This window comes from Grammomys surdaster, unplaced genomic scaffold (assembly GCF_004785775.1).
Source record: "Grammomys surdaster isolate TR1022 unplaced genomic scaffold, NIH_TR_1.0 125630, whole genome shotgun sequence".
NCBI lineage: Eukaryota > Metazoa > Chordata > Mammalia > Rodentia > Muridae > Grammomys > Grammomys surdaster.
The window spans coordinates 1,995,671-2,020,583 of record NW_021620469.1 but is presented as its reverse complement, the minus strand read 5'-3'; the positions used below and the strand labels follow the sequence as shown (position 1 = coordinate 2,020,583).

The following is a 24,913-nucleotide window of genomic DNA, read 5'->3' as shown; positions in this document are numbered from 1 at the left end:
AAGGGTAGGAAGAAGGAAAGCCTGTCAGGATGAAAGGGAGCAGGGAAAGGGGGACTGCCTTCCCTTCAGGACAGACTGGAGGAGGGAGGAGCCCGCCCGAGCCGGGCTAAGGACGGCTAGAACTAGTCCCCGAGAAGGTGGGGCTTCCCCGCTGGGGACTAAAACAGAACCAACATTGTGGAAATAAAGATAGAAAAGCTTTGGGCAAAATTAACCCCTCGTATGGGAAGTGAGTCCCCCCGGAAGGGGAGGGATAGTTTAAGGGAAGGCAAAGAGAGCCTGACTTGGAGGAAAAAGGTTCCGTCGCATTATGGGAGGAGCCGGTGCCGCGGTTTCCTCATTGGCGGCGACTCCTCCCGATCATAGCTTTTCCGTCACTCTGAACCCGCCTTTTCCTCTAAAGTGGCCCACAGTCCCGCCCTCTGTGCCAGGACTTCCTGTTCCCGGTAACACTGGCCGTGGTTGGGGCTGAGCGGGGCGGTGGCTTAAGTGACCCTGGCTGCTGTGGTGCCGCGCGCACCTGCGCCCGCCCCTGGAGGGCAGCGAAGCTGAGCCTGTCTCCAGTCTCAGGATGCCGGGAGACGAGGAGCGAGCCTTCCTAGCGGCCCGCGAGGAGCTGGCGAGCGCCCTGAGATGGGATTCTGCGCAGGTATTTCCCCTGGAGCAGCTCATGCCGCTTCTGGCCACCTCTCTGCCACCAGCCGCCCGCTACCTGAAGCTGGACGCCGGACGCCTGGTCCGCTGCAACGCTCATGAGGAGGTGAGGCCAAGCCCGCCCGGCGTACCATGGAAGGGGATCTAGGCTCGGAGGCCAGGTGGGCTAGGCTCACAACTCTGCTTTTCTGAATGCTCTCAGCCTCGAAACTACCTCAACACGCTATCCACGGCCCTGAACATCCTGGAAAAATATGGTCGCAACCTCCTCAGCCCACAGCGGCCCCGGTATTGGCGCTCAGTAAAGTTTAATAACCCTGTCTTTCGCAGCACGGTGGATGCTGTGCAGGTGAAACCCTTGGGTCTTATCGGAGAAGGGGGCTAGACCTATGCTTGGGGTTGACTAGAAGGGCTTGAGGGTGTGCTGAGTGGGGGAGCAGCCCTATTGCCTAGGAGGTCTGTTAGATGGTGACCCGGTCCTGAATGTGTGCCAGGGTGGCCGGGATGTGCTACGGTTGTATGGCTATACTGAGGAGCGCCCAGATGGATTGAGTTTCCCCGAAGGGCAGGAGGAACCAGATGAGTACCAGGTTGCCATAGTCACACTAGAAGTACTACTGCTTCGCACGGAGCTCAGCTTGCTGTTGCAGGTGAGATGGCCTTCTGCTCCTAAGGTCTTTAACTACTAGACTGGGAGCCCCACCTACTTCAAGGCACTTTGACACCACCACCCCCCAACCCCCCCCCCCCCCACTGAGGAATTCTGTTGCTGCAGCAGTCTGGAAGCTTCTGCTACACTTTCTCCCTTTAGAATGTTAGGGGATCATGGCTTACAAGGAGAACATTATTCAAGGTGGGAATTCTTTTAATCTTGTTTGCAGAATACTCATCCAAGACAAAATGCACTGGACCAGCTGCTAAGGGACAGCGTTGAAGATGATGTAAGGAAGACAGAAAGAGTGTTGTTAAACACAGGGAACTGAGTTTAGGGAATTCTTTGCCCCCAGCACTTGCCCATTCTCTGCTTTCTTTCTCAGATGCTGCAGCTTTCAGAGTTTCACCCCCTTTTGAGAGAGATTGTTCCTGGCCCTCTCCCCCCTGCCCCAGGTATTGTATAGTCCTTTATGGGAGGAAATACTAGACTGAGTTGATGCAGATTTAGGATTTTCTTTTGTCTTCCTGTATTTGTTTTTTTAAAGATGTATTTATTTATGTATATGAGCATTCTATTTGCTTGTATGCCAGTGTGACAGAAGAGACCATCAGACAGAAGAGGGCATCAGATCCCACTATAGAGGGTTGTGAGCCACTAGGTGGTTGCTGGGAATTGAACTCAGGACCTCTGGTGGAGCAGCTAGTGCTCTTAACCACTGAGCCATCTCTCCAGCCCTTATATTTGTATTTTATTTCAAGAGATTAAAGCCCCCGCAACCGTGGGTCCAGATGTTGTAAAGAATAGTTCTGTGACTTGCCCTAACCCATAACAGAATTAAGTGTAGCTTGATCTTTCCTCCTTTAATATTAATTTCTAGTTGTGGGAGGTAAGTAGGTAGATATGTGTGTGTAGGCACAGGTGCCATGAAAGCCAGAAGCAACTTATCCCCCTGGGGCTAGGGTTACAGACAGTGGTTAGCTGCCCAACTGGGACTCAAACTGCAAGAGCAGTACTTAATCTTAACTGCTAAGCCATCTCTCCAACTGAATAACCTGGTCTTTTTAAGAAGGCTACTCTGGGGGTTGGAGAGATGGCTCAGTAGTTAAGAGTGCCTCTTGCTCTTGCACAGGAGGTAAGTTCAATTCTCAGCATCTACTTGGTAGTGCACAGCCATTCTTAACTCCAGTTCTAAGGGATCTGACCCTCATTTGAATTCTATGACACATATGCTGCACAAAATAAAAAGTAAATAACTTAGAGGGGGGCAGACATGGTAGGTAGGTAGCTCACACCTTTATTCTTAGTACTGGGGAGGTAGAGGCAGATGGATCTGTGAGTTTGAGGCTAGCCTGGTCTACAGAGTCAGTTGCAAGCCAGCCAGGGCTACATTGTGGTGAGGCAGGAATAAAGGTGATACTTGTATTTCTGTGTCTGACTTGTTTTGCTCAATATGGTATCCTCCAGTTTCATTTTCCTTTACGTAACGAGCTTTTGTTCTGTGTAACTAATGCTCCAGCGAGTGTGTTCATTACAAAAGTGTGTAACATCTTCATTCATCTGTTGATAGGTACATAAAGACTCCGTATCTTGGCTGGCGTATATATGCTTTCTAAGTTTTACTCTTTTGATTTCATTTTTCCAGGCTCCACTCCTGGTCCCTGCTTCCTCTGTGGTTCTGCCCCAGGCACACTGCACTGTCCAGCCTGTAACCAAGTCTCATGCCCAGCTTGTGATCTTTTGTTCCATGGGCATCCGTCCCGTGCCCATCACCTTCGCCGAGCCCTGCCTGGGGCCCACCAGACCACCAACCTAAGCTCTAGGTGAGAGGCTTTCTCTTCTTGGGAAGAGTGAAATTAAGAAAAATGAGTGTTACTTGAGTATCTATTATATGCCAGGTTCTCTATTAAAGGGTGTTGTATAGAGAACAGCCCTCTAGGAAGTTATAGACACAAACACTAAGCAAGCAGCAGTCACGATAAGACAGATTGTTATAATACACAAGTAGATGGATACAGTCTTGTCTGAAGGATTACCTCAGCCAGTATTTTAGACATCTAGCATGATGTTAAGAGATTGCTTCCTGGAAGAAGTTGTCTATAATTCACATTTAAATATTGAATCATATATGGGGATGAGAGTGTTCCAGACAGAACAGAAATCACAGAGGCAGAGTCATATGTCATAACCTAGGCAATGGGAGAGACGGGGGTGAGGGGACTCTGGTACTAACTTCTACCTCAGCTGGCCATATCTGCTTTTCTATTACAGTTTACCTGCCTCATCCCAACCACGGCCCCACTCCTCCTCCCTGGCCCTGGGAGATAGCTCTCTTTCTTCCCCTGACCCTGCAAATGCCTGTCTGCCCTGGCACTGTCCTGCCTGTGCCACACTAAATGAGCCTTGGGCAGTGTTCTGTGCAGCCTGTAGTCAGCCCAAAGGCTGCAAGGTGCCGGGGGTAGAGGGTTCCCAAGGGACTAAGGTCCCAGAACCTGAGCCTGCGCGGGATCAGTGGGCCTGCCAGAGCTGTACCTTTGAGAATGAGGCAGCGGCTGTGCTGTGTGCCATATGTGAGCGACCTCGGCTGGCCCAGCCTCCCAGCTTGGTGGTGGATTCCCATGACTCTGGTGTTTGCCAACAGTCCCTTAAGGTAACCCATCCCTGGCCTTCCCAGCTTTCCATTTGCTTGTGGACCCCAGGTTATTGTCTAAATTCACATCCTGTTTTCTTTTGGTTTCCCTAGTATCTCTCTGTGTATATGTCACAAACCTTCGTTACACAGTCAATAGGATAATTCTATCTACCTTTCCAGCAGGAGGATACTTTGCTCTCCACTGCCCAGTCTCAGGTGTGGTACTGTGACCATTGTACCTTCTGCAATTCAGGCCATGTCTGGGTGTGTGCTATGTGCAACCGAACCCGCAACCCCATCCCTGTACAGCCTGCCCTTCAGCCCTATCCCAGCTCTTTGGAAAAGGTACTCCCAAAGCCAGGATCCTCACAACACCTCAGTTCCTCCCTGCCTGCTTTCTGTGGAGACCCAGAGAAACAACGCCAAGATAAGATGCGGAAGGAAAGTCTCCAGCTCGTGAGCATGATCCAGGTGATAACTGACTGGGCCTGGGATGAGATGGGACTGAACTGTGGGGGAGGGAAGATCCCATAGATTGTTTAATTAATATTCTGATATCAGAAGTTTAACTATAGCTGCCTCACTTTGAAAGCTTATCGAAGGGCAGTTAGCCAGCTGTGCACCAGTCACATGATCAGTATTTCCTAGCTGAACCTCTGTGGGTCAGGCTGAGTGGAGTTCCCTTCCTGATGTGCCTTTGCTGTTATCTGGATGCAACTGTTCTTTAGGAAGGGGAAGCTGCAGGTGCCAGTCCAGAAGAGATCTTCTCAGCCTTACAGTACTCAGGCACTGAGGTGCCCCTACAGTGGTTGCGTTCAGAGCTGTCCTACGTCCTGGAGATGGTGGCTGAGCTAGCTGGACAACAGGATCCAGGGCTTGGTGCCTTTTCCTGTCAGGAAGCCCGGAAAGCCTGGCTTGAACGTCATGGCAACCTTGATGAAGCTGTAGAGGAGTGTGTGAGGGCCAGGAGGAGGAAGGTACCATTATGCTGGGGGTGGCACAGGTTGAAGAGCACCAGAGTCTCTCTTGCTTGCTTTTTTTCTCTTACCATCTTCTCACTGCTTTGAAATGCAGGTGCAGGAGCTCCAGTCCCTGGGCTTTGGGCCTAAAGAAGGGTCGCTACAGGCATTGTTCCAGCATGGGGGTGATGTGGCACGGGCCCTGACTGAGTTACAGCGACAGCGCCTGGAGCCCTTCCATCAGCGCCTATGGGACAGAGACCCTGAACCCACACCCTGCTGGGATGGGCTGGATAGACAGGTACTGGGAGTAGGCGAGGCCCTAGTATCCCACTTAAAGGAACAAGAGAAAATTGGGGGGAGAAGATCCTGGTGGTCTGACGGCCACTGTGTCTCCTCCTGAATCACACTGTAGAACCTGGTCAGACGCCTTCTGGCTGTCTACACACTCCCCAGCTGGGGTCGAGCAGAGCTGGCGCTAGCGCTGCTACAGGAGACACCCAGGAACTATGAGTTGTTGGACGTGGTGGAGGCTGTGAGGCACAGCCAAGACCGGGCCTTTCTTCGCCGACTGCTTGCCCAGGAGTGTGCTGTGTGCGGATGGGCCCTTCCCCGCAACCGGGTAAGCCTTTTCCTGCCTAGTGCGCCTGGGCTTAGAATGACTGCTCCTGCTGAGCAGCCACCTCAACCTGGAGGGCCTTGTCTTCTACTCTTGTCCACACACCACTGAAGCCTTCTGATGAGGAACAGGAGCGCCTTGTCAGAAATGTTTAACCCTTCAGACATTGTATTAATCAGCTTACAAAGAGGAGAGGTTTGTTTTGGTGTGGCGTGTTTGTGGTTTTAGTTTTTCATGTGTTGCTTTCATTGTTTGGGGCCTTTGCTGGCACATCAGGTAGGATATGTATCAACAAAGGGACTAAGCTCATGGCCAGGAAGTTAAAAAGGGAAATATGGGGTACCACAGCCCTCTCAGGGCATGTCCAAGTGACAAAAGACCTAGGCCCCCTCCCAAGCACCCCACTTTCTAAGCTTGCTTGCTATTCCTCTCTGCTCCCAAACCCTCTTCTCTCAATGCCTGTTGTCTATATATGCATAGGGTTATTTTGAAGTGAATCTCAAGTATCACATGGTTTTATCTGTAAGCATTTTAGTATATATCTCTAAAAGGTAAATGTTATTTGAAAATATAACCATAACAGTCACACCAACAGAAAGTAGCAATTTTTTAAGATTTTTTTTTTTTATTGTATGTTTGTGCATTGTGTATGTCACCTATATGTGTGTGCCCATGGGAGTCAAAAGATTTCAGATCTCTTGGAACTGAAATCACAGCTATTTGGTAAGAGGTGATCTTAGACACGCCAATCCTCCTGCCTCCATGTTCCCAGTGCTAGGATTACAGACATGTGCCGTCATATGACAACGCACTGGGGGCTAAATGTCTTCATGCACACTTTATACCCAGCGTAGTCATCTTGAATGTCATCATATCTAGGTGATAGAAATGGTCTTTATCATATTCTGGGCTCTACTTAATCTAGGTCAAAGGTGGCAGTTATTCAGGTAAATACAATCTATCTCAGTCTGACTCCATGTGGTTTTTGGATTTTGGGTTTGATTGTGTGTGTGTGTGCGCGCGCCAGTATGTGTGTAAACATGTACGTTATATATGTGTGTGTATACATACATAGTACATATATATAATTGCCTCTCGCTTTTGATGAAATGTAAATGCCTTTAGAGACACTGCTTTTCTTTAGATCTTACCGTTACCAGTTGCCCTCCAGCCGTCTTTAGACGTCTCTTACCTGCCTGGGATCTCTAGGCTTGAGTTTGCTCTCCTTCCCCACTTGATTAGACCTTGATTTTTCAGTGTACCCCTGAATCATGTTATTATTGTGTATCATGTGTATTACTGACCCTTCTCAGGGCTGACAGCAGATTCCCCTTTCCCTTTTCTCCCACTCCCACTGTAGATGCAGGCCCTGATCTCCTGTGAGTGCACCATATGCCCTGAATGCTTCCGCCAACACTTCACCATTGCCCTGAAGGAGAAGCACATCACAGACATGGTGTGCCCTGCCTGTGGCCGCCCTGACCTCACTGACGACGCACAGTTACTCAGCTACTTCTCCACCCTTGACATACAGGTACTGATGGCCTTTATGATTTAAGTGGACTTGGCTTTGAACCAATTTCTACCCATCTACCACCTCTGCATCTTGTCCCCAGCTCAGAGAAAGCCTAGACCCAGATGCATATGCCCTGTTTCACAAGAAGCTAACCGAGGCTGTGCTCATGCGAGACCCCAAGTTCTTGTGGTGTGCCCAGGTAAGCCTGACAAACAGAATCAGCTGTGGAGGGCAGGGGATGTCACCTGGTCAGATCTTGACTAGCTTTATGCTCTTGTATCACAGTGTTCCTTTGGCTTCATATATGAACGCGAACAGCTGGAGGCAACGTGTCCCCAGTGTCATCAAACCTTCTGTGTGCGCTGCAAGCGCCAGGTGAGTCACAGTGTGAGTTCAGAAGTGTTGCCTAAGCTGTTGCCAAGTACTGTATTAGGCTCAGGCAGACAAAACAGTCATGCTCTCTAAGTGTCAAGGCCTGACTGGAGACCTAGAGAGATAATGCAGTCAGTAAAGTGCTAGATATAGTCACGGGGACCTGAGTACAGTCCCCAGAACCTCTTCACACAAACAAACTGGAGAGAGGGTCAGGAGTTAAGAAGGAATTAAGAAGCCTGGTTGCTCTTCTGGAGGACCTGGGTTCAGTTCCCAGCATGCACATGGCATCTCACACCTGAGTGTAACTCCAATTCCTGGGGATCTCACATCGTCTTCTGGTCTTCTTGAGCACGAGCACACATTCCGTGAACAGACGTGCAGGCAAAACACACATACACATTGGATGAGGCTTTTGAAAGCTGGGTTAGAGCCAATGAGCTGGTTCAGTGGGTATGGGTTAAAGTTTTGTCACCAGACCTGACACCCTGAGCTCTTTCCCCAGGATCCACATAGTAAAAGGAGAGAACTGACTTCTAGTTGTTGTCTGATTATTGCTTTTGTTTTTTTGTTCAAGACAGAGTTTCTCTGTGTAGCCCTGGCAGTTCTGGAACTTTCACTGTAGACCAGGCTGGCCTTGAACTCAGAGATCTGCATGCCTTTGCCTCCCAAGTGCTGGGATTAAAGGTATGCACCATTACTGCCTGGCTAAATAAATTCATTTTTAAAATAAAACTTTAATCTGGGTAGTGATGGCACGTGACTTTAGTCCCAGCACTTGGGTGGCAGAGGCAGGCAGATCTCTGTGAGTTCCAGGGCAGCTTGGTCTACAGAGCTAGTTCCAGGACAGCCAGGGCTACACAGAGGAACCTTGTCTTAAGCCTCCTGTTCCTCCCACCCACCCAAAAATAAAAATAAAAAGAGAAATTTAAAGCCAACTGTAGTGGAATACACTTGTAATTCCAGCACTAAGGGGTTGTGTTGACAGGTGGATCCCTCGATCTGCTGGTCAGTCACCATATCCTGTTGTGTTCCAGGCCAGTGAGACACCCTGTCCCCAAAGAGGTGATCCAAGGCATTATACCTTGGTCTCCGCACACATGCACACACGGGTGCACGCTCACATGCAGAGAGAACACAAAGCTTCCTAGGTGAGGAGTCAGGCTTGGAGAAGGAGAACATGGAGGAAGGGAAGAGAGTAGCCATAACTACACACTGTCAAGAAATGACTAGAAGCTGAGCTAAGAGCACCTAGATCTCTGAGAGCAAGAGGCACGTGGTTGGAGCCAGCTGCCACAAGAGGGCAGCCTTGGAGGCCAAGTGACAGGGGTGTGTGGCATTCATTTTGAGACTAAGCACAAAGAGTGACACTATCATTTGTTTTTTAAAAGATTGGCTTGATACTAGAAACCTTGGATCTGTGTCACAGAACATAACCAAATGATGCCTGTGGTCCTACCCTCGGACCTCAGGGTTAGCATGCTAGTAGCACCACAGAAGCTCCCTGAGACCTACTTTGAAAGTGGAGAGTGGGGTAGAGTGAGCAGGCTGTACTGGAAGGATTGGACAGTTACCTGGAGTGAGGTGTCGCAGTGGGCACAGAGAGGTTAGGTTTGAGGGGAGCAACCAAGGTTTATGGATGACTCATAGTGTGGGGAAATGAAGAAGAGTGGCCCTCAGTTTTAGGATCTAAGTGAGTGGTGGCCAGCAGTGATGTGAATAAGTTGGGACCACCGGGGCAGACTGGGCATGGGCCCAAGCTTCCATCACAGTCGCCTTCCCTCCTGGCAGTGGGAGGAGCAGCACAGAGGGCGGAGCTGTGAGGATTTCCAGAACTGGAAACGCACCAATGACCCAGAGTACCAGGCTCAAGGCCTGGCAATGTACCTTCAAGAAAACGGCATAGGTAAGGCTACCCCACTTAGCCTCTGCTCACAGTCTGATCGGCAGTAGCGCCCCTCTGGAGGGCCTGGGTGTTGCGGCGCTGCCCCGCCCTGAGCTGCTGCCCTCACTTCATAGACTGCCCCAAGTGCAAGTTCTCGTACGCACTGGCCCGGGGAGGCTGCATGCACTTCCACTGCACGCAGTGCCGCCACCAGTTCTGCAGCGGCTGCTACAACGCCTTTTATGCTAAGAACGTGAGTTCAGGGAAGGAAAGGGGTGGGAGGCGGCTGTGGGGCTTAAGGGGAGGGACCAGGGAAAGGGGGCGGGGGAGGTTAGTAGGATAGAAAGCATCTCTCTGTCCTCTTCCCTCTTTTGCTTGCTCCAGACTCTCCTCTCATGCTCATGCCCCCTTGCACAGGGCTTCTTGAGAGTCTAGGACCCCAACAGGTTCCAACTTCCTTCTCCTGTCTGGGTTTTTACCAGAAATGCCCAGACCCTAACTGCAAGGTGAAAAAGTCCCTGCATGGCCACCACCCTCGAGACTGCCTCTTCTACCTACGAGATTGGACTGCTGCCCGGCTCCAGAAACTGTTGCAGGTCAGAGGTGGCCAGCCTGCCTGGGTGGGCAGATTGCTAGGAGACAGGGAACAGGCTGGGCAAGGGTGGAAAAGACTGAATGCTGGGAAGTGGGACAGTGGCTGGATGGAGGCAGACGATGCCCCTGTCTCTACTTCTCCCTAGGACAATAATGTCATGTTTAATACAGAGCCTCCAGCTGGGACACGAGCAGTCCCTGGAGGTAAGTGTCAGACAAACCTCTAAAGCGGAGATGGTAGACTGGGCTCCCATGGTGATGGGTAAAGATGTGGGGGAGGCTTGGGTCTGGGGTCATTTATGTGCCCTTTTGCATGGTCATTAAACTCTCCGTGCTGGTTTCTTCCCATGAAATGAGGATAATAGCCACCTAATGGCTAAGCTGTGTTGCCTAAGGTATCATTAAAACACTTGGCCCTTTAAGTGTCTGTTCATGTTCTCTAATAGTTCAGTTTTGTTAATTAACTCTTGAGTAATTAATGGTACCTGCCAGTTGTTTTAAGTTTTAGGCTACACTTTTAGGTTCTGTGCTCATAACAAAAGATGTTGAGTAAGGTTCTAGTCTACCCTGCTCGCCTTCTAGGTAGAGGTGAGACCTCCAGAGAATAAGTTGGCTGTGCAGGAGCTAAATAACAACAGAGGAAAATATGCCAAGCAGACACACACACACACACACAGCGAATGTGATTATGGACCATAAGCCACTTTGGTAAAAAGTAGCGCAGCAAGATCTTCACCCCATTTCTCAGTCACTGTGCCTCTGAAACCATCTCCAAAGTGTAATGGAACTGCTCCTGTTCAAGCAGGGTGTCCCGGGCTCAGAGCCCCCTCCCAACATGTACTCCTTCCTTCCTTCCTTCCTTCCTCTTAGGGGGCTGCCGAGTGATGGAACAGAAGGAGGTTCCCAGTGGGTTCAGGGATGAAGCTTGTGGCAAGGAAACTCCACCTGGCTATGCCGGCCTGTGTCAGTGAGTGCCTGCCAGAGCACGGGGCATGGCGTTGGGAAGAGGGCTAGGTCGCTCAGGCAGTAAGGTGGGGTCTCTAGGACCATTTGGCTCTTCACAAAGTAGGAGGGGGTGCCCACTGGCCAGGCAGATGAATGGGGAGTGGCAGTCAGCATAAGATACTGATTGACACTGCCTGCAAGTATGGCAGGCAAAGGAGCTAATAAGTTTTGCTCACGTAAGAATCCCAAAACGTGTCTAGGACAGCCAAGGCCATTTAGACAGAGAAACACTGTCTCAAACCAACGAAATCCCAGTGTGGTCCAGTGAGACAACTGTGTGTATTGGTAAAGGTACTTGGTGCCATGCATGGGGACCAGAGTTCTGTCCTCCAAACCCACACGGTGAAAGGAGAAAACCAGCTTGCATATGTTCACTGTGACAGGCATGCGGGTGGGTTCGTACAACATACCACAATAAAAACAAGGTGTTAGGCGCATGCGGCTAATATGAAACAGGAGAATGAATACTCTGCTCCCTTCCCTCCCCAGGGCACACTACAAAGAGTATCTTGTGAGCCTCATCAATGCCCATTCACTGGACCCAGCGACCCTGTATGAAGTGGAGGAGCTGGAGACGGCCATTATACGCTACCTACATTTAGCTCCCCAGCCCACGGAGGGAGAGGACCTGCCTGCCTACCAGGCCAGATTGTTACAGGTAGTGCTGTCATGCCCAGCTTTTCCTCTGCCCTTCCAACAATCACCTGTGACAGTCTCTTTCTCCACTGCAGGTTTCCAATATCATTATCCTCTGTCCTTTGCAGAAGCTGAGAGAAGAGGTACCCTTGGGACAGAGTATTGCCCGAAGAAGAAAGTAGCTGAGGGCCGGGTCCTGAGGGAACTTCCTGACCCAGCCCTCAGCAGCAGTTCCAGCACCAATAAAGAGGCATCTTATGGCCTAGGCTTCTTGGTGGTCCTTCTTCCTGGCCTCAGCATCTAGGGGCATTAGGGAAAGGGAGGGGGTAGAAGGACAGAATCCTGTTGGAAGGGCCCCCTACAGCCTACCATCCAACCACCCCTGGACACCTGGCCAGGAAGAAATGAAACACCACGGACGAACAACAGAGACCATCCACACCTAACCACCTGGCGTGGGCTCAGCTTCCTCTTTTCCCTTCATTTACCTCGACTGCTCTGTGAGAATCACCTAAAATATACCAAGCAGACACTATTGGGGAACACACTTCAATCTCCGGGTCAGATCTGGAGATTGCCTTCCTGGGAAACAGACACGGGGAGTGGTTCTGGGAGGAAGGAGGAGTCTGACTGGAGCCACAGGGTGATTCTGCTGCTGAAAGCTTCGGATGCTGCTTCCCTCTGGCGGTCACCGCTTGCCCTGCAACTCAGACCACGTGATTTCTAGGAACTGCACCTCCCAGGAGGAGAACTGAAACTTAGGGTGGGGACTGTAGAAAGGGGAGGAGAGATCAGAAACAGCCTAGAACAACCGGAGTCTGGGACATCCTCGGTCGCTCAGGTAAGAGCAACTCTGCAGGGGAGCCAGCTGGAAGCAATGAGGGGGGTCTGCTGAGGGCTTCCAGGGCCCTGTGCTACAGGGAGTCAGAGAGGCTTGTGAATCCGAAAGTAGGTTTGGTCTGAATGAGACACTGATACCAGGCCTGAGGACAGGACAGGAGGGACTGCTGCCGACTTAACTGTTGAGGAAGGTCCCTTGTTGGGCCTCAGTTGACCTTTGTTTTTTTTCTTTTGGCCTCTGGCCCTGCCCACTTCTTCAACTCCGCCCTTGCCCCCAGCTACTGCCCCACCTACCTCTCTAGCAACGAGGGGGATGATAGTGAGGTGGTCAGTGGGCTGGGGAGATGCCTTAAGAGCAAATGTTACCTCTGTAGATGCTTGGAATCCAAACAGTCTGTTACAAGAACAGGTCATTAAGGGAATTCTCCCAAATAATACCTATCTGAAACTCTTCAACTTATTAAGACCAATGTCCGAGGCTTCCTTGCAGGTGTAATCACTTGGAATATTAAAATAGAAATTCTAAGAAATAGTTTCTACCTCAGAGAATGTTTCTAGAGAGAAAAGAACATGGAAAGGTCCTTAGGGAAGGGCTGTTGCATGCAGCTGGCCCAGGAGCTTCTCAAGCTTTTGGTTCTCCCAGCACTTCAAAGACAGGTGGATCTCTTAAGTCCGGTTTGCTGGTATATAGTGAGTCCCAGGATAACATAGTGAAATCCTGTCTCGATTTTTTTTTTTTTTTTTTTTTTTTTTTTTTTTTTTTTTTTTTTTTGGTTTTTCAAGACAGGGTTTCTCTGTGTAGCCCTGGCTGTCCTGGAACTCACTCTGTAGACCAGGCTGGCCTCGAACTCAGAAATCCGCCCGCCTCTGCCTCCCAAGTGCTGGGATCAAAGGTGTGCGCCACCACTGCCCGGCCTGTCTCAAAATTTAAAAATAGTTCTCATATATCCTGCTTCCCTTTCCTAGGATGGCCTCAGGCAAAGTACGCTGCACCCGGAAGCTCCGGAGCTGGATTGTGGAGCAGGTGGAAAGTGGGCAGTTCGCAGGGGTGTGCTGGGACGATACAGCCAAGACCATGTTCCGGATCCCCTGGAAGCATGCAGGCAAGCAAGACTTCCGAGAGGACCAGGATGCTGCCATTTTCAAGGTGGGAGTTCCTGAAGCCAACATCCCTTCAAGAAGAGGATGGTGTCTGTACTGGTGTGTCTATCCCAAAGCACTTTTGTCTGTCTGGGGTTTGGATAAAGGAAATACCAGAAAGTAGAACCAACCAGGTCCTTTGGAGACACATGGTTAAAAATTACTAAGATTTCAAGCTGACAAGAACAGAATACAAACAAACCCAGTGTAGGCTCATCTGATTCCAAGTCCCATACAGTTGCTCAGGCCACATGCCTGTGCAACTCAGCCATTTGGAGGCACATCTGGTTGTGTAATACTTTCTTTTCTTCATTTCATCCTTTACTAGGCTTGGGCACTGTTTAAGGAAAAGCACAAAGATGGGGACATAGGACACCCTGCTGTCTGGAAGACTCGCCTACGCTGTGCCCTCAACAAGAGTTCTGAATTTGAGGAGGTTCCTGAGAGAGGTCGTATGGATGTTGCTGAACCCTACAAAGTATATCGAATACTGCCAGCAGGAACCCTCCCTAGTGAGTGTTCCCTTGCCCCACCACTCCTGGAAGGGGCAGATTGACCAGGATAGGAATGAGAGCCTTCCATGGGCTGACAGGCCTTCCTGGGCTCTCTAGTCCTGCCCAGCTTTTTGTTGCTTCAGATACTTATTCCCCCACCATCTTTGTAGAAGACCTAACGTTCTTCTACCTGCAACATTTCCACAGCCCAACCACGAAACCAGAAGTCACCATTCAAGCGAAGTATCAGTTCTGTGTCACCAGAGAGGGAAGAGAATAAGGTAAGGAAGGGTACCACCGAGAACTTGGCACTCAGTTATCCCTGCCTTCATGGTGCCCTTGACAATGAGAGCGCTCAGAAGAGGAACTGGGAGGTCAAAGGGCAGGATAGTGTAAACAAACGGAGGGGTGTGCCAGCGAAATATATTTGTTTCTGTAGGAAAATGGGAGGGCCAATGGAGTTGTAAACCACTCAGACAGTGGCTGTAACTTCAGCGGCCGTGGCTGCAGTGGTAGTGACAGCTGCAGCAGCAACAGCAGCAGCAGCAGCAGCAGCAGCAGCAGCAGCAGCAGCAGCTCTGAGCTAGAGGAAGGTACGGCACCATGTCCCCCACCTCTATATCTATTGCACACTTTCTCTTGGGCCCTTCAGTCCCGCTCTGAATGATCGGTGCCTTTGCCCCCATCCAGGAGCTGGCATAATGGAAGCTACCATTAGAGAGGACCCGGTGTTCATGGAGCACCAGCTTCCTCTGAACTCAGGTTTGTGGCCTTTCTGACCCTTCCCTGGTCCCTTCCTCTTGGGTCTGCTTCCTCTGAACTTGCCTGCTATGTCTACCCAGCCAGGCTTATAACGGGCCCACCTTATCCTAGAAGAACCTCTTCTGCAGATTGAACAGTTCATGTGGCCGATCACACTTTACAGAGCTTTCTCGCCCTCAGGAAACACCTTAAGTACTTTGTTCCTTAAACAGCCACATTGAAACATTTATCATCCAGAAAAGTCCAGTCTGTGAGGCCTTCCGTACTCTGAGCAGCCACGAGCGTTAAGCTCTGATGGGCGGGACTCCTGAGTGACAGGAGAAAGAGGAAAGAGTCCACGTGGAGAAGGAAGGCACCTTTCTTTTTTTCTTTTTTTTAAAAGACAATCTCATAAAGACAGACTGACCTCAGACTCACTGTATAGTCAAAGAGGTCCTTGAATTCCTGATCCTCCTGGGATTACAGATATACTACCGTGCTGGTTCTAAGGGTTTATGCAGTACTGGGGATTGAACCCTGTCTTGGGCTTTAAGCATGATAGGCAACCATTCTTTCAACTGAGCCACATTATCAGACAAAAGGAACCTTCTCTAACTAAGAAGGGGCAGCCTCAGCCTTGCAATCATGTCTCCCAGTACTTTCTTGGATTCCTGCTCTGGACCTCAGTTTTCTCATTAACAAAAATGCAGAAACCAGACTACACAGAACTTCACTTTTCTAAAGCCTTGTGTTACTTAGGTTCCCTTGGGGAGAGGGCCTCTTAGCAGCCTTCGGGTTCCTCCTGCACCTAGTGTAGTACTATAGTGCACCTAGCTGTACTTTTCTGTCCCCAGACTACTCGCTGCTGCTCACCTTCATCTATGATGGCCATGTGGTGGGTGAGACCAAGGTCCACAGCCTAGACTGTCGGCTTGTGGCTGAGCGCTCAGACTCAGAGAGAAGCATGATGCAGGTGGAGTTTCCCAAACCTGGTCCACTGGAGCCTATCCAGAGCCTGCTGAGTCAGCTCGAGAGAGGCATCCTGGTGGCCAGCAATTCCAGAGGCCTCTTTGTTCAGCGCCTTTGCCCTATCCCCATCTCCTGGAATGCACCCGAGGCCCCACCTGGGCCTGGTCCTCATCTACTGCCCAGCAATAAGTGTGTGGAGCTCTTCAGGACTACCTACTTCTGTAGAGGTAAGGGTGTCCCAGCTGGGCACCTTAGCACCTCCCCTTCCTCGTTATCCTGGGCCTGAGGTGGGTTTCCCCACTACCCTGCCCAGCAGCACATCCTCACTGCACGGGACCCCAGCATTGTATGATAGGCATGCTATGTGGCCATGTGTTCCACTCTGGCAGCCTTTCCCTAGCCAAGGCTATGGTAGATGAGGTTCACCTGGAGTTCAGCACATAGTGATGCTTTTTGGGGAAGCAACATGGTTATGTGAATGTGTACAATTGAGTTCACACAGGTTTTTAAGCCTTGTGACTGTCTCCTCATACATTGGCATACACTGTAAGCATCTTCTCCTAAGACTGTCCACTCTTGAGATTCCAGTTACAGCCTCTAAAATCCAAGCAGAGGAGTGGAGAGAGGAACATTGAGGACAGAGTGCAGGCGTCCCTAGGATCATAGTGTCCTAGTATTGGCAGAGTACACAAGCAACAAAGGGGTTGGTAGGCAGGGCTGCTGCTTCTGAGGACTGCAAGCCTCTCAGCCGCCACATCTGCTGCTGAAAACTCCAGGAAGGGGCTGCCGTTCCTGAGAACAGCTTAGTTCCTCTTTGAAGCTCTAAGCCACAGCTTCTACTCTGGCCATGGGTGCCCGTGCTACCCCATCCTGCTTTCCCTGCACCTGCCTTCACAGGCAGTGGCACTTCACTCACGGTCCTCTCTGTGGTTTTGGTTTTGCTTTTGTGGCAAGTCCTCACATCACTCTGGGTGTCCTGGAACTCACTAAGTAGATCAGGCTGCTTCAAACATGGCAACTCTGCCACCCCAGCTTGAGTGCAGGGATTACGGGTGTACACCACCATGCCTGGCTGACTGCCATGCCTTGCCTTCTTCCTTCCAATCCTTGACCCTCTTTCTTTCTTTCTTTCAGATTTGGTCCAGTACTTCCAGGGCCAGGGGCCCCGACCCAAGTTCCAAGCAACACTGCATTTCTGGGAAGGGAGCCCTGGCTCTGGCCATACCCAAGAGAATCTTATCACAGTGCGGGTAAGGTCAGCCCCAGCGTGGAGCTAGATATGGATTTGTCTCAAATAACTCCCCCTGAGGGGAAGGGGCTGCAGGGTGGTGGCTGTCCCTGCAGTGCTCACTGAGGCCTGCTCCTCACTTCCTTCTGTACAGATGGAGCAAGCCTTTGCCCGACATCTACTGGAGAGGGTTCCCGAGGAGGAGAAAGCCGCCTTGTTCCTGGTACAGCACGCAGAGCCCTCACCTGCCGCTCTCACCCTCTCGTCCTCGGGTCTCCACTGAAATAGACTTGTTCTCCACACAGTTGGTCTGCCTGCTTTTGTGATGATTCTTACCACTGTGGGTTATCCAGCATGGCCAAGAGAAAGTGCAAGGATAATTTTTATCCTTAAAAATTTATTTTCAGGGCCAGACTTGTTGGTGAATACTTGTAAATTCAGTACTAGGGAGACAGACCAAATGATTATGAGTTCAAGGACAACCTGGGAGAGACTTTTATTTCCTTTTTTCAAAGCTATATCCTCTTTCATCTCTAAGGAACTGGAAAGTTCCAAAGGGTGTGTTCTCAGAGGGAATTTTGCTCTTCTCCCAATCCCTAACTCTAAATTTAAGCACTTTATATATATGTATATTTTTTCCCTCAGTCCTCATTAGACTAAAATAAAATTTAGCTGGGTGAGGTAGTATGCACTCGGCACATGTGGGACATGTGTGACTTTGAATTCAAGGCTAGCCTTGGTGACACTGTCTCCAAACAATAAGTAAAAGCTTACTAAGAGAGAGACCAGGGTCTGACTTGTTAGGATTGGGTAGCAGGGATGATGGAGAATTGTACAGATGGAGACTAAGGTACCCAGTATCTGGGCTCTCTGTCTCATGGCGATTCGGATTCCTCTGCTCTCCTCTGCCCATAGGCCTAGCCAGAATGCCATAGTCTCTAACACATGATGATTCTCCTGCCCCAGCCTCCTCAGTGCTGGGGTTCCGTGTACACCACCATGCCTGACCGTACCACCATACCTCTCTTTTCTCTTTCTTCCAATCAACCCTCCCCGATCCCCTCTCTTTCAGACTTGACCTAGTACTTCCAGGGTAAGGGGCTCCCACCCAAGTTTCAGGCAACCAAGGTCGGGTTGGAGTCTCTAAGAGAGGCGCTGTTGCTCACAGGCAAACAGCACTATAGCCACGCAGTGGTTCATGAGCTTAGCCTCCTTACGCCCATATGTTGAATACTTGGTCTTCAGTGGAACCATTTGCGAATTATTAGGAGGTGTGGCATTGTTGGATGAATTGTGTCACTGGCCTTGGGCTCTGAGGTTTCCAAAGACCCTGCCATTCCCAGGTAGCACTCTCTCTGTGTCTCATGCTTGTAAATCAGATGTAAACGCTCAACCCCAGTACCATTCCTGCCTGCCTGCCTGCTGCTGCTATGTTCTCTGCCGTGATGGTCATGGATTCTAAACCTTTAGAAATATGAGCCCCAAATTAAATTGTCTTTTATAAGTTGCCTTGGTCATGGTATCTACGATAGCATTAAAAAGGTAACTAAGAGAGCCGCCAACCTCATGTGGGAGAATCTTGGCCCCATAGTATTTTGCTAGGGGCTTCAAGAATGTGCCTAACTAGGGATGATCCCTAGACTGTACTGCAGGAAGAGGATCAGAATCGGGAGTTAAAGGCCTGTCTGGGTTACATGGGATCCTATGTCTGTCTGTTTGTTTGAGACAGGGTCTCACGGTACAGCCCTGGCAGTCTTGAAACTCACTGTAGACCAGGCTGGCCTGGAACTCAGAATGTGCCTGCCTCTGCCACCAAGCTGGCTTGACCCATCTTAAAAACAAAAAGGATAGCCATGTTCTAGTGCCCTGTTCACTGGTACTTGAGTGCCTACTTGGTGTTTGGTTGGTTTGGTTTTTTGACAGGATTTCTCTGTGTAACTTTGGCTATCTTGGAACTCAGATTTGTAGATGAAGCTGGCTTCCAACTAACAGAGATCTGCTTGTCTTTGCCTCCAGAGTGCTGGGATTAAAGGTTTTCGCCACCACCAGCCAGTGCTTTTTATTGACTGACACTTTTTTTTTTTAAGATTTATTTGTTTATTATATATACAGCATTCTGCCTGCATCTATGCCTGAACACCAGAAGAGGGCACCAGATCTCACTATAGATGATTATGAGCCACCATGTGGTTGCTGGAATTTGAACTCAGGACCTTGGAAAGAGCAGCCAGTGCTTCTAACCTCTAAGCCATCTCCCCAATCCCTTGATTAACACTCTTGTAATTCCATTTAACTTTGTCACCAAATGGGGAAGCTTTTCCTTCACAAAGCCTCTTTAACACCTACTGTCATGACTTCCACCAGATGAGTTCCATTGTCACCTGACTGCCACCACCTTCAGCATCCCCAGTCCTGTGCAGAACACCAAGTTTACTTTCCTTCTTGCCAGAGCAGAAGCCTGCAGAGGCTCACCCACAGTTGATGTCCAGATGCTTAAATCCTTACAGGGCTTTGCCAGTCTTCCAGGCAGCTTTGTATACTTCTGCCACCTTGGACTTCTCTTCTTCCTTCAGTCTGTTCTTTATCCCTCTGGGAAGCCGAGAGCAAACAAACTACTGCATTAGCAAAGGCAGATGCTGCTTTTGTGCCCTCGGTTTCCTGAAATCCCCCTTGAACCTTCTTTGTATCTGTTCTAAAGTACGTCTTCATCTTCCGTTTTTCTCTTGTACCCTACATCTAAGTCAAAATGGCAAATGTCATTCTTCCTTCATTTTTTTCTTCCTGCCTCTGCCTCCTTCAGCAAATCCTACTGGCATGTGCCACCACAACCGGCCCTTCCTTCATTTTTTAAAAAGATTGTTTTATTTTATTTATATGAATACACTGTATCTGTCTTCAAACACACCAGAAGAGGGCATCAGATCTCATTACAGATGGTTGTGAGCCACCATGTGGGTGCTGAGAATTGAACTCAGGACCTCTGGAAGAGCAGTCAATGCTCTTAACCGCTGAGCCATCTTTCCAGCCTCATTCTTCCTTCAAATGAGGCTTTGAGGGGCTGAGCATAGCGGTGCACACGTTTAATCCCAGCACTCAGGAGGCAAACAGATCTCTGAGTTCCAGACTAGTCTGAGGTACATTCAAAGTAAGACTCGGTCTCAAAAAAACAAAAAAAAAGTCATGGGTGATAGTGGGGTAATTAGTGAGTAAAGGCCCCCACTGCTAATCCTGGAGATTCAAGAGGTTGTCCCCAGATCTACATGGCAAGAGAGGACCAACTCCTCAATTCACCCTCACATTTCCACACATGCACCTTGGTCCATGTGCACCCCTGCAGTACACAAAATAAATAAAAGCATAAACGCGCGCGCGCGCGTGTGTGTGTGTGTGTGTGTGTGTGTGTGATCTGATTCCTGTGAAAATAGAACATGCTGCATGTTGCAGTGAGAACAGAAGCTAACATTAAAATGTCAGTCTGGGGCTGGAGAGACGACTCAGTGGTTAAGAGCCCTGTCTGTTCTTCCAGAGATCCTGTGTTCGATTCCCAGCAACCTTGTGGTTGCTCCCAACCATCTATACTAGGATCTGATGCTGTCTTCTGGTATGTATGTGTACATGCAGATAGAGCACCCACACATGCAATAAATAAAACAAAATTGTCATCTGGAGCACTGAAAAGGATGAAGAACAGGGCCTGTAACTGGGTGTGTGATACCTAAGCTAATGGCTCCAGCTGCTCCTCCCCAAAACCTTTGAGGACTGTGTGATCCACTTACACTGTTGCTTCTAAGGAAGCTAACTCTGACATCCAGAATAGCAAGGAAGTCAGATTCCATCTAACAAGCGTCTACCTGGGAGACCATCTTAGACCACTCCAGAGACAAAGAGCTAAGTATGGGTAACCAAGAAAGGCTGGAGTTCTTCTCTTTGTGGTTGTGACGGAGATCACACCATGCCATGGCAAAGGGTCAAGCTGGTCCTGCAAGTGTTAGAACAGAGACACAAGGCTGGAGGTTGTAACGCTGGCCAAGTGGCAAACGGCAGCAGAAGGTCAAGGTCAGCAAGGAACCAAGTACAAGTCAAAGGCCAAGAGAAGGGACCCCAGTGACTCCTACCTGGGTGGGCAGCCCAGTATTATCTCCCTGACTGGGCCAAGCAGATATGCACAGAGCATGTTTGTTCTCCATTGGCCACCCCAGTGATGTCTATCTCTGAGAGCTAACCACTCTCACACAATTACCTCATCTTTCATCCAGTTACTGTTACAGCCCTATAAAAATCCTAGACAAGGAAGTTCAGTGGCGTTTTCTTCCCTTAGAATCCCTACCCATTCTTAATTTCTCTTTTTGTTTTGAATTTTATTATGTGGGTGGGAGTTTTTGGCTGCATGTGTCTGTGTACCACATGAGTGCCTGTGGACTCAAGTAGCCTCCCAAGACGTCTCTCCATCCCCACTTTTCTGTAACCTTAATCAAGCTTGCTTCTGTTTTACATTCTCCCACAAGAGTCTGCCTGCCACTGTCTCAGCTTGACCTTTGGAGGTCTTTGAGTATCTGACACCTTAGGAGCTTGAGCCAAGAATAACTAGACCAAGAAAGATCCTGTTGTTCTCAAAAGCCTTCATCAGTTCTACTCTTGGCACGTTGAAGTCATCATTACCTGCAATCTCTTCTTGCTGGTTCTTTCCCAGTTGTCTCTCTTCTCACCCTGGCCTGCTGCCTTCAACCTGTTCTCAGCACAGTACAGAGACCCTCTCAACACTCCTGCTCATTTGGCTCCTGGGTTCAAAGCCCACCTTGGCTCCCAGCTCCCTCAAGGTAACAGCCAAGATCCTGAAAATGAGCCCCAACGTTATCCAGCCCCTGGCCTCCTTCCTAACCCCATCCTCCCCCCCTCTTGCCCATACTGCTTTGCTCCAGGCTCCTTGAATGCATGACCTGTCCCTTCTTTTTAAAATCCCACCTCTTTAGAGTTCCCCTGAATATCCCACATTAAGTCACCCACATCTTCTCATGGTCCTTCTCCCGTTCCCCATTTAACCTTATTTTTTTTCTTTTTAATTTCTGTTATTTTTAATTTGTGTATGTGTGTGTGTGTATGTGTGTGTGTGTGTGTGTGCGTAGGGGTGTCTGTGTGCTGATGAGCAGAAGTCGTACGAGTTGGGTCCCCCTTGAGCTGGCGTTGCCGACAGCTGACGGCTGTGAGCTGCTTAGTGTGGGTACTGAGAGTCACACTTGGATTCTCCGCTAGAGAGCATGTGGTCTTTGTTGGTGGTGTGTTTTTTTTTTAAGACTTATTTATTTCATATATGAGTACACTGTCAGACACACTGGTGTCAGGCACACCAGAAGAGGTCACTGGATCCCATTACAGATGGTTGTGAGCTACCATGTGGTTGCTGGGAATTGAATTCAGAACCTCTGGAAGAGTAGCCAGTGCTCTTAACCATTGAGCCACCTCTCCACACACACTAAAATTAAAATTGTACAGTGCTACCATTTCACACACTTGGATTTACTTATCTCTCCTCCCCACCCCCTGAAAAGAGGGAACAGGATGTTCCTTGTACATCCCCCGTGGTTTAGAGACACATTGTAAGTGCTTGTTGAACTGAATAGATAATGGCCAGATTACTCTCTGTTCTGTACGTATCTCCTGAGCCTAAAAGTAGGTGTGGAACTCCTTGTACCTTCTGGTCAGGGACAACACTTTATCCCAGAGCAGCAAACTGAAAACGTGACGCTTGTAGCCACCAAAAGTTCAGTGACTGAAATAACTTGCTGTGTGTAGATACCAGTGTAGCCAAGCACAGGAAGATAGGGCCTGGGAACACTAGAATTCAAGACAGCGAAGTCCAAGCCAGGCTCTCAGGAGCTGTGTGGTCTAGGAAACAGAGTGGTTTCTGCTCTCTCCCACCTGTCAGAATGGGGCTCAGGGGCCAGGGGGTGGCACATATATTTGATTGCAGCGCTTGACAGAGGCAGACGGATCTTTGTGAGTTGGAGGCCAGCCTGATCTACAGAGCAAGTTTGAAGAAAGCCAGAGCTACACAAAGAAACTCTGTCTTGAAAACGAAAAAAGAAAAAAAAGGGGGGGGGTGTCTTGGGCCAGGTTACTCAGTCCCTGTGTTATGTTTAAGTGTGTGTGTGTGTGTGTGTGTTTACACGTGTGCATGCATTTTATGTACTGCATTCATGCAAGACCCTGAGGAACTCAGAAAAGGGCATCAGATCCTGACCAACTAGAGTTACAGATGGTGGTGAGAAGCCTTGGATAAAGCAAATCTGGATCCTCTGCAAAGGAAGGAGTGCTCCTAACAACTGAGCCATCTCTCTGCCTGTGTTTTGGTTTTGTTTCTTTGACAGGATCTCACTATGTAGCACTGGCTGTCCTGGAACTAGGTAGACAAGGCTGGCCTTGAACTCATAGCCTCTGCTTCCCTAGTGCTGGGATTGAAGAGCATGCACCACATCCTGCTCACTGTATTTATTTTATTTTATTTTATTTTATTTTATTTTATTTTATTTTATTTTATTTATTTTTTTGAGACAAGGGCTCAACTAGCCCAAGCTGAAATCACTATACAACCCAAGCTGGCCTTGAACTCTGGCAGTATTCCTGCCCCAGTCTCCCTCTCAGTGCTGGGATTATATATGTATGGGTCACTATACTTAGCCTCTCAATCACTTTTGGCTATGGCCATGTATGTTGTAAATATGGGGCAACTAAAGGTGACAAGTACTGTACCTTGCTAGAAGCAAGATATATTGGAAAAATTCCACCCTCCTCTCAAGAGCTCCAGACTGAGGGATAAAGGTCAACTCAATTGCCACAGAACTAAGTCTTCACATCAGAGCCTAAGTGAGGTGTGGTGGTGCATACTTTTAGTTCCAGCATTCAAGAGGCAGAGGCAAGTAAATCTCTAAATTTGGGGCCAACCTGGTCTACAGAGCAAGTTCTAGGACATCCAGGGCTACACAGAGAAACCCTGTCTCAAAAAAACAAACAAGCAAATAAAACAAAAGAAAGGAAAGAAGAAATTAAGAGAAAAACTATGTATTTTCTTTGAATTCATAGGTTTTTGAGCTAGGCCTCAGGATGGCCCAGGCTGGTGTGAAACTATGAAGAGAAGAAGGCTGTCCTTCATCTCCTGCCCTTCCTCCCAAGTACCAAGATTACAGGGGTGCCATTATTTTTTGTTTTGTTTTTGGTTTGGTTTGCTTGGTTTTTTTCTTTTCTTTCTCTTTCTTTCTTTTCTCTCTCTTTCTTTCTTTCTTTCTTTCTTTCTTTCTTTCTTTCTTTCTTTCTTTCTTTCTTTTTTGAGACAGGGTTTCTCTGTGTAGCCCTGGCTGTCCTGAAACTCACTCTGTAGACCAGGCTGGCCTCAAACTCAGAAATCTACCTGCCTCTGCCTCCCAAGTGCTGGGATTAAAGGCGTGCACCACCACTGCCTGGCTGGTTTGCTTGGTTTTGAAACAGGGTCTCACTCTGCAGTTCTGGCTAGCCTGAAACTCACTGTGTAAACCATCATGGCCTCAGACTCTCGGGATTTGTGGGACTCTGCCTTCCAAGTGCTTGAATCAAAGGCTGTTTTTTTTGTTTTTTTGTTTTTTTTTTTTAATTTTTTTTTAAGATTTATTTATTTTATTTATGAGTACACTGTAGCTGTCTTCAGACACACCAGAAGAGGGCATTGAATCTTATTACGGATGGTTGTGAGCCACCATGTGGTTGCTGGGATTTGAACTCAGGACCTCTGGAAGTGCAGTCAGTGCTCTTAACCGCTGAGCCATCTCTCCAGCCCTGTTTTTTTTGTTTTTGTTGTTGTTTTTTTCCTCTCTTGCAGCACTGAGCTGAGCCCAGGGCCCTGCATAATATGCCAGTCAGACTACATTTCCACATTTCTAGCTTGGTTTTTTTCTCTTTCTTCCTTTCTTTCTTTCTTTCTTTCTTTCTTTCTTTCTTTCTTTCTTTCTT

General features: G+C 48.9%; 2 protein-coding genes across 7 annotated transcripts; both read left to right on the top strand.

Moving 5' to 3' along the window:
- The first annotated feature begins 429 nt into the window (after nucleotides 1-429).
- Rnf31 (ring finger protein 31) lies at nucleotides 430-11,792 on the top strand. 4 transcript variants are annotated; one of them, XM_028787319.1, is made up of 21 exons: nucleotides 430-760; nucleotides 857-1,003; nucleotides 1,149-1,304; nucleotides 1,536-1,595; nucleotides 1,692-1,761; nucleotides 2,952-3,129; nucleotides 3,578-3,956; nucleotides 4,119-4,409; nucleotides 4,667-4,915; nucleotides 5,013-5,198; nucleotides 5,313-5,519; nucleotides 6,877-7,050; nucleotides 7,133-7,231; nucleotides 7,318-7,407; nucleotides 9,196-9,310; nucleotides 9,424-9,542; nucleotides 9,772-9,885; nucleotides 10,030-10,087; nucleotides 10,754-10,850; nucleotides 11,378-11,546; nucleotides 11,653-11,792. In XM_028787319.1, the coding sequence occupies exons 1-21, from the start codon at nucleotides 572-574 to the stop codon at nucleotides 11,704-11,706; spliced, it is 3,201 nt and encodes a 1,066-aa protein (XP_028643152.1). In that variant the 5' UTR covers nucleotides 430-571; the 3' UTR covers nucleotides 11,707-11,792. The 4 variants fall into 4 exon arrangements, 3 of the variants coding, with proteins under 3 accessions (XP_028643152.1, XP_028643153.1, XP_028643154.1); XM_028787320.1 differs by having other exon boundaries at nucleotides 526-760; nucleotides 4,122-4,409; XM_028787321.1 differs by lacking the exons at nucleotides 10,754-10,850; nucleotides 11,653-11,792 and having other exon boundaries at nucleotides 526-760; nucleotides 11,378-11,519.
- A 446-nt stretch (nucleotides 11,793-12,238) lies between these two features.
- Irf9 (interferon regulatory factor 9) lies at nucleotides 12,239-18,444 on the top strand. Of its 3 annotated transcripts, none has more exons than XM_028787322.1 (9): nucleotides 12,239-12,365; nucleotides 13,331-13,511; nucleotides 13,833-14,016; nucleotides 14,206-14,279; nucleotides 14,438-14,591; nucleotides 14,689-14,760; nucleotides 15,594-15,935; nucleotides 16,843-16,958; nucleotides 17,091-18,443. In XM_028787322.1, the coding sequence occupies exons 2-9, from the start codon at nucleotides 13,332-13,334 to the stop codon at nucleotides 17,217-17,219; spliced, it is 1,251 nt and encodes a 416-aa protein (XP_028643155.1). In that variant the 5' UTR covers nucleotides 12,239-12,365; nucleotide 13,331; the 3' UTR covers nucleotides 17,220-18,443. The 3 variants fall into 3 exon arrangements, with proteins under 3 accessions (XP_028643155.1, XP_028643157.1, XP_028643156.1); XM_028787324.1 differs by lacking the exon at nucleotides 12,239-12,365 and adding an exon at nucleotides 12,367-12,472 and having other exon boundaries at nucleotides 17,091-18,444; XM_028787323.1 differs by lacking the exon at nucleotides 12,239-12,365 and adding an exon at nucleotides 12,689-12,854 and having other exon boundaries at nucleotides 17,091-18,444.
- Nucleotides 18,445-24,913: the final 6,469 nt, after the last annotated feature.

What these genes read in the sequence shown, in the direction of transcription:
- Irf9 (XM_028787324.1), top strand. Translation starts at nt 13,332, where the DNA reads ATGGCCTCAGGCAAAGTACGCTGCACCCGGAAGCTCCGGAGCTGGATT. An exon ending in AGGATGCTGCCATTTTCAAG is followed by an intron (nt 13,512 to 13,832) that starts GTGGGAGTTCCT and finishes ATCCTTTACTAG; the next exon opens with GCTTGGGCACTGTTTAAGGA. An exon ending in CCAGCTTCCTCTGAACTCAG is followed by an intron (nt 14,761 to 15,593) that starts GTTTGTGGCCTT and finishes TTCTGTCCCCAG; the next exon opens with ACTACTCGCTGCTGCTCACC.
- Rnf31 (XM_028787319.1), top strand. Translation starts at nt 572, where the DNA reads ATGCCGGGAGACGAGGAGCGAGCCTTCCTAGCGGCCCGCGAGGAGCTG. An exon ending in GTGTGCGCTGCAAGCGCCAG is followed by an intron (nt 7,408 to 9,195) that starts GTGAGTCACAGT and finishes CCCTCCTGGCAG; the next exon opens with TGGGAGGAGCAGCACAGAGG. An exon ending in GACACGAGCAGTCCCTGGAG is followed by an intron (nt 10,088 to 10,753) that starts GTAAGTGTCAGA and finishes CCTTCCTCTTAG; the next exon opens with GGGGCTGCCGAGTGATGGAA.